The sequence below is a fragment of the Salvelinus alpinus genome, chromosome 6, assembly GCF_045679555.1.
Source record: "Salvelinus alpinus chromosome 6, SLU_Salpinus.1, whole genome shotgun sequence".
NCBI classification, from domain to species: domain Eukaryota; kingdom Metazoa; phylum Chordata; class Actinopteri; order Salmoniformes; family Salmonidae; genus Salvelinus; species Salvelinus alpinus.
In genome coordinates, this window is record NC_092091.1 from 85,592,727 (window position 1) to 85,600,808 (window position 8,082).

Genomic DNA, 8,082 nt, shown 5'->3' on the forward strand with positions numbered 1-8,082 from the left:
ATACAACCTAGTTCCACTGTCTGACACACAGATACAACCTAGTTCTACTGTCTGATACACAGATATAACCTAGTTCTACTGTCTGACACACAGATACAACCTAGTTCTACTGTCTAACACAGATACAAACTAGTTCTACTGTCTGATACAGACACAACCTAGTTATACTGTCTGACACACAGACAAAACCTAGTTCTACTATCTGACACAGATACAACCGCATTCTACTGTCTAACACACAGATTCAACCTAGTTCTACTGTCTGATACAGACACAACCTAGTTCTACTGTCTGACACACAGACAAAACCTAGTTCTACTATCTGACACAGATACAACCGCATTCTACTGTCTAACACACAGATTCAACCTAGTTCTACTGTCTGACACACAGACACAACCTAGTTCTACTGTCTGACACAGATACAACCTAGTTCTACTGTCTAACACAGATACAACCTAGTTCTACTGTCTGATACACAGATTCAACCTAGTTCTACTGTCTGACACACAGACACAACCTAGTTCTACTGTCTGACACACAGACACAACCTAGTTCTACTGTCTGACACACATACAACCCAGTTCTACTGTCTGACACACAGATACAACCTAGTTCTACTGTCTGACACACAGACACAACCTAGTTCTACTGTCTGATACACAGATACAACCTAGTTCTACTGTCTGACACAGATACAACCTAGTTCTACTGTCTGACACACAGATACAACCTAGTTCTACTGTATGACACAGATTCAACCTAGTTCTACTGTCTGACACAGATACAACCTAGTTCTACTGTCTGACACACAGATACAACCTAGTTCTACTGTCTGACACACAGACACAACCTAGTTCTACTGTCTAACACACAGATTCAACCTAGTTCTACTGTCTGACACAGATACAACCTAGTTCTACTGTCTAACACACAGATACAACCTAGTCCTACTGTCTGACACACAGATACAACCTAGTTCTACTGTCTGTCACACAGACACAACCTAGTTCTACTGTCTGACACACAGATACAACCAAGTTCTACTGTCTGACACACAGATACAACCAAGTTCTACTGTCTGACACAGATACAACCTAGTTCTACTGTCTAACACAGACACAACCAAGTTATACTGTCTGACACAGACACAACCTAGTTCTACTGTCTGACATAGATACAACCTAGTTCTACTGTCTGACACAGACACAACCAAGTTCTACTGTCTGACACAGACACAACCTAGTTCTACTGTCTGACACACAGATACAACCTAGTTCTACTGTCTGACACACAGACACAACCTAGTTCTACTGTCTGACACAGACACAACCTAGTTCTACTGTCTGACACACAGACACAACCTAGTTCTACTGTCTGACACACAGATACAACCTAGTTCTACTGTCTGACACACAGATACAACCTAGTTCTACTGTCTGACACACAGATACAACCTAGTTCTACTGTCTGACACACAGATACAACCTAGTTCTACTGTCTGACACACAGATACAACCTAGTTCTACTGTCTAACACAGATACAACCTAGTTCTACTGTCTAACACAGACACAACCTAGTTCTACTGTCTGACACACAGACACAACCTAGTTCTACTGTCTGACACACAGACACAACCTAGTTCTACTGTCTGACACAGATACAACCTAGTTCTACTATCTGACACAGACACAACCTAGTTCTACTGTCTAACACACAGATACAACCTAGTTCTACTGTCTGACACACAGACACAACCTAGTTCTACTGTCTGACACAGATACAACCTAGTTCTACTGTCTGACACACAGATACAACCTAGTTCTACTGTCTGACACACAGACACAACCTAGTTCTACTGTCTGACACACAGACACAACCTAGTTCTACTGTCTAACACACAGACACAACCTAGTTCTACTGTCTAACACAGACACAACCTAGTTCTACGGTCTAACACACAGACACAACCTAGTTCTACTGTCTGACACAGATACAACCTAGTTCTACTGTCTGACACACAGATACAACCTAGTTCTACTGTCTGACACACAGACACAAGCTAGTTCTTCTGTCTGACACAGACACAACCTAGTTCTACTGTCTAACACACAGACACAACCTAGTTCTACTGTCTGACACAGATACAACCTAGTTCTACTGTCTAACACAGATACAACCTAGTTCTACTGTCTAACACAGATACAACCTAGTTCTACTGTCTGACACACAGATACAACCTAGTTCTACTGTCTGACACAGATACAACCTAGTTCTACTGTCTGACACACAGACACAACCTAGTTCTACTGTCTGACACAGACACAACCTAGTTCTACTGTCTGACACAGATACAACCTAGTTCTACTGTCTAACACAGATACAACCTAGTTCTACTGTCTAACACAGATACAACCTAGTTTTACTGTCTGACACACAGATACAACCTAGTTCTACTGTCTGATACACAGATACAACCTAGTTCTACTGTCTAACACACAGATACAACCTAGTTCTACTGTCTGACACACAGACACACCTAGTTCTACTGTCTGACACACAGACACAACCTAGTTCTACTGTCTGACACACAGACACAACCTAGTTCTACTGTCTGACACACAGACACAACCTAGTACTACTTTCTAACACAGATACAACCTAGTTCACTGTCTAACACACATATACAACCTAGTTCTACTGTCTGACACAGATACAACCTAGTTCTACTGTCTAACACACAGACACAACCTAGTTCTACTGTCTGACACACAGATACAACCTAGTTCTACTGTCTGACACACAGATACAACCTAGTTCTACTGTCTGACACACAGACACAACCTAGTTCTACTGTCTGACACACAGATACAACCTAGTTCTACTGTCTGACACACAGATACAACCTAGTTCTACTGTCTGACACACAGATACAACCTAGTTCTACTGTCTGACACACAGATACAACCTAGTTCTACTGTCTGACACAGATACAACCTAGTTCTACTGTCTGACACACAGATACAACCTAGTTCTACTGTCTGTCACACAGACACAACCTAGTTCTACTGTCTGACACACAGATACAACCTAGTTCTACTGTCTGACACACAGATACAACCTAGTTCTACTGTCTGACACAGATACAACCTAGTTCTACTGTCTAACACACAGACACAACCTAGTTATACTGTCTGACACAGATACAACCTAGTTTCTGTCCAACACAGATACAACCTAGTTCTACTGTCTAACACAGATTCAACCTAGTTCTACTGTCTGACACAGACACAACCTAGTTCTACTGTCTGACATAGATACAACCTAGTTCTACTGTCTGACACAGACACAACCAAGTTCTACTGTCTGACACAGATTCAACCTAGTTCTACTGTCTGACACAGACACAACCTAGTTCTACTGTCTGACACACAGATACAACCTAGTTCTACTGTCTGACACACAGACACAACCTAGTTCTACTGTCTGACACAGACACAACCTAGTTCTACTGTCTGACACACAGACACAACCTAGTTCTACTGTCTGACACACAGATACAACCTAGTTCTACTGTCTGACACACAGATACAACCTAGTTCTACTGTCTGACACACAGACACAACCTAGTTCTACTGTCTGACACACAGATACAACCTAGTTCTACTGTCTAACACAGATACAACCTAGTTCTACTGTCTGACACACAGACACAACCTAGTTCTACTGTATAACACAGACACAACCTAGTTCTACTGTCTGACACACAGACACAACCTAGTTCTACTGTCTGACACACAGATACAACCTAGTTCTACTATCTGACACAGACACAACCTAGTTCTACTGTCTAACACACAGATACAACCTAGTTCTACTGTCTGACACACAGACACAACCTAGTTCTACTGTCTGACACACAGACACAACCTAGTTCTACTGTCTGACACACAGATACAACCTAGTTCTACTGTCTGACACACAGACACAACCTAGTTCTACTGTCTGACACACAGACACAACCTAGTTCTACTGTCTGACACACAGACACAACCTAGTTCTACTGTCTAACACACAGACACAACCTAGTTCTACTGTCTAACACAGACACAACCTAGTTCTACTGTCTAACACAGACACAACCTAGTTCTACTGTCTGACACACAGACACAACCTAGTTCTACTGTCTAACACAGACACAACCTAGTTCTACGGTCTAACACACAGACACAACCTAGTTCTACTGTCTGACACAGATACAACCTAGTTCTACTGTCTGACACACAGATACAACCTAGTTCTACTGTCTGACACACAGACACAACCTAGTTCTACTGTCTGACACAGACACAACCTAGTTCTACTGTCTAACACACAGACACAACCTAGTTCTACTGTCTTACACAGATACAACCTAGTTCTACTGTCTAACACACAGATACAACCTAGTTCTACTGTCTAACACACAGACACAACCTAGTTCTACTGTCTTACACAGATACAACCTAGTTCTACTGTCTAACACACAGACACAACCTAGTTCTACTGTCTGACACAGATACAACCTAGTTCTACTGTCTGACACAGATACAACCTAGTTCTACTGTCTAACACAGATACAACCTAGTTCTACTGTCTGACACAGATACAACCTAGTTCTACTGTCTGACACAGACACAACCTAGTTCTACTGTCTAACACACAGACACAACCTAGTTCTACTGTCTGACACAGATACAACCTAGTTCTACTGTCTGACACAGACACAACCTAGTTCTGCTGTCTGACACACAGACACAACCTAGTTCTATTGTCTGACACAGACATAACCTAGTTCTACTGTCTGACACAGATACAACCTAGTTCTACTGTCTAACACAGATACAACCTAGTTCTACTGTCTGACACACAGACACAACCTAGTTCTACTGTCTAACACAGATACAACCTAGTTCTACTGTCTGACACAGATACAACCTAGTTCTACTGTCTGACACACAGATACAACCTAGTTCTACTGTCTAACACACAGATACAACCTAGTTCTACTGTCTGACACACAGACACAACCTAGTTCTACTGTCTGACACACAGACACAACCTAGTTCTACTGTCTAACACACATATACAACCTACTTCTACTGTCTGACACAGATACAACCTAGTTCTACTGTCTAACACACAGACACAACCTAGTTCTACTGTCTGACACACAGACACAACCTAGTTCTACTGTCTGACACAGACACAACCAAGTTCTACTGTCTGACACACAGACACAACCTAGTTCTACTGTCTGACACACAGATACAACCTAGTTCTACTGTCTGACACACAGATACAACCTAGTTCTACTGTCTGACACACAGATACAACCTAGTTCTACTGTCTGACACACAGATACAACCTAGTTCTACTGTCTGTCACACAGATACAACCTAGTTCTACTGTCTGACACACAGACACAACCTAGTTCTACTGTCTAACACAGACACAACCTAGTTCTACTGTCTGTTTGTGTGTTTGTGTCCGTCTGTGGTAGCATACCCTCCTCGGCAGACACGCGGTGCTGCTTGGCGTCCTGTGTCCAGGGGAAGATGATGAGGCTGGGGTCCACTAGGGCACGACAGTACCCTGCCACCAGACAGGACAGTTCCTTAGCTGCTACTGACTCCAACAACAGGGTGATAGGCTGGGGAGAGGAGGGAGGGAGAAGAGCGAGAGGAGGAGCGGGGAAGGGGAGTAGAGGAGAGCAGAGGAGAGGAGGTGAGGGGAGTAGAGGAGAGGAGAGGAGGTGAGGGGAGTAGAGGAGAGTAGAGGAGAGGAGGTGAGGGGAGTAGAGGAGAGTAGAGGAGAGGAGGTGAGGGGAGTAGAGGAGAGTAGAGGAGAGGAGGTGATGGGAGTAGAGGAGAGGAGGTGAGGGGAGTAGAGGAGAGCAGAGGAGAGGAGGTGATGGGAGTAGAGGAGAGGAGGTGAGGGGAGTAGAGGAGAGCAGAGGAGAGGAGGTGAGGGGAGTAGAGGAGAGGAGGTGAGGGGAGTAGAGGAGAGCAGAGGAGAGGAGGTGATGGGAGTAGAGGAGAGGAGGTGAGGGGAGTAGAGGAGAGCAGAGGAGAGGAGGTGATGGGAGAGAAGACGAGGCATCAGTGATAAAAACACGTCTTTCAGTAGTAGGAAACTAGCTTTTGCCGAAATTGGCTTTGTAGCGTGTGTCTGTGTCTGTGTGTGTGTGTGTGTGTGTGTGTGTGTGTGTGTGTGTGTGTGTGTGTGTGTGTGTGTGTGTGTGTGTGTGTGTGTGTGTGTGTGTGTGTGTGTGTGTGTCTGCTAGTCCGTGCATGCATGTCTGTGTTTGTGTATCATACCTTGATGTCCTGTAGATATATCTTGACCAGACTGACACGGTCAGACTCTGGTAGCAGCTCTATGCGTGTAATACTGCTGAACTCTGTGAGGGTGGTCATGATGCTCAGTTTGTGGTTCACCACCTGACTGATACCGTACCGCGACCCCACCAACAGGGTCACCATCGACTCTCTGTCCTGGAGCTATGGAGAGAGGGTGGGGTGGGGGGGGGGGGGGGGGGGGGGGAAGAGAGGGAGAAGAGAGAGAATGAAGTTCTCATAGACAGTTGAGGTCAGTTGAGCGTTTTTCTCACCTAGATCTGTGGGTAAGGGTGGTGCATCATGGGAGTACTGAAGATCCATGTGGTTTCTTCCTTAGATCTGTGGGTAAGGGTGGTGCATCATGGGAGTACTGAAGATCCATGTGGTTTCTTCCTTAGATCTGTGGGTAAGGGTGGTGCATCATGGGAGTACTGAAGATCCATGTGGTTTCTTCCTTAGATCTGTGGGTAAGGGTGGTGCATCATGGGAGTACTGAAGATCCATATGGTTTCTTCCTTAGATCTGTGGGTAAGGGTGGTGCATCATGGGAGTACTGAAGATCCATGTGGTTTCTTCCTTAGATCTGTGGGTAAGGGTGGTGCATCATGGGAGTACTGAAGATCCATGTGGTTTCTTCCTTAGATCTGTGGGTAAGGGTGGTGCATCATGGGAGTACTGAAGATCCAGGTGCTGTGGCCACCTAATTCCCGCCTACAACCAGCACTTCCCAACTCAAGGTGTAACTTTGGCCTGAAAACATGGCACTCCCTAGCCACACCACCAGGGGGTGCCAAAATAGAATAATGAATAGCTCTGTCCTACCCTCTGAAACACATTATATCCTGTCAGTAGACAGAGATGAATAGAGAGAGACTGTATCTCTGTCCTCCCCACTGAAACACATTATATCCTGTCAGTAGACAGAGATGAATAGAGAGAGAGAGACACCATGACAGGGACACGTTGATAGAGATGAATAGAGAGAGAGAGACACCATGACAGGGACACGTTGATAGAGATGAATAGAGAGAGAGAGACACCATGACAGGGACACGTTGATAGAGATGAATACATCATGCCAGCACTGACAAAGAGAAGTAGAGAGATAATATAATCCTTCACAGTGGTGCTGAGGGACTACCATCATGATATAGACAGAGATAACTAGAGATAGATAGAGGTAATCTCTCTCCTACCATCATGGTAGAGATACAGAGATAACTAGATAGAGGTAATCTCTCTCCTACCTTCAAGGCAGAGATACAGAGATAACTAGATAGAGGTAATCTCTCTCCTACCATCATGGCAGAGATACAGAGATAACTAGATAGAGGTAATCTCTCCCCTACCATCATGGTAGAGATAACTAGATAGAGGTCATCTCTCTCCTACCATCACGGTAGAGATACAGAGATAACTAGATAGAGGTCATCTCTCTCCTACCATCACGGTAGAGATACAGAGATAACTAGATAGAGGTAATCTCTCTCCTACCATCATGGCAGAGATACAGAGATAACTAGATAGAGGTAATCTCTCCCCTACCATCATGGTAGAGATAACTAGATAGAGGTCATCTCTCTCCTACCATCACGGTAGAGATACAGAGATAACTAGATAGAGGTCATCTCTCTCCTACCATCACGGTAGAGATACAGAGATAACTAGATAGAGGTAATCTCTCTCCTACCTTCAAGGCAG

The 8,082-nt window shown here is 44.4% G+C and overlaps 2 protein-coding genes across 2 annotated transcripts in view; one reads left to right on the forward strand and one right to left on the reverse strand.

The window, feature by feature from the left end:
- Positions 1 to 8,082, forward strand: part of LOC139579781 (scavenger receptor cysteine-rich type 1 protein M130-like) — a 524,366-nt gene that overhangs the window by 436,218 nt on the left and 80,066 nt on the right. The gene's annotated exons all lie outside the window — the stretch shown is intronic.
- The window catches only part of LOC139577939 (uncharacterized), an 86,319-nt gene that overhangs the window by 12,771 nt on the left and 65,466 nt on the right, over positions 1 to 8,082 (reverse strand). The window contains exons 13-14 of the mRNA XM_071405061.1: positions 6,361 to 6,543; positions 5,549 to 5,693 (exon numbers count right to left, since the gene is read on the reverse strand). Coding sequence (XP_071261162.1) covers positions 5,549 to 5,693; positions 6,361 to 6,543 — 328 coding nt within the window. The remainder of the gene's footprint in view (positions 1 to 5,548; positions 5,694 to 6,360; positions 6,544 to 8,082) is intronic.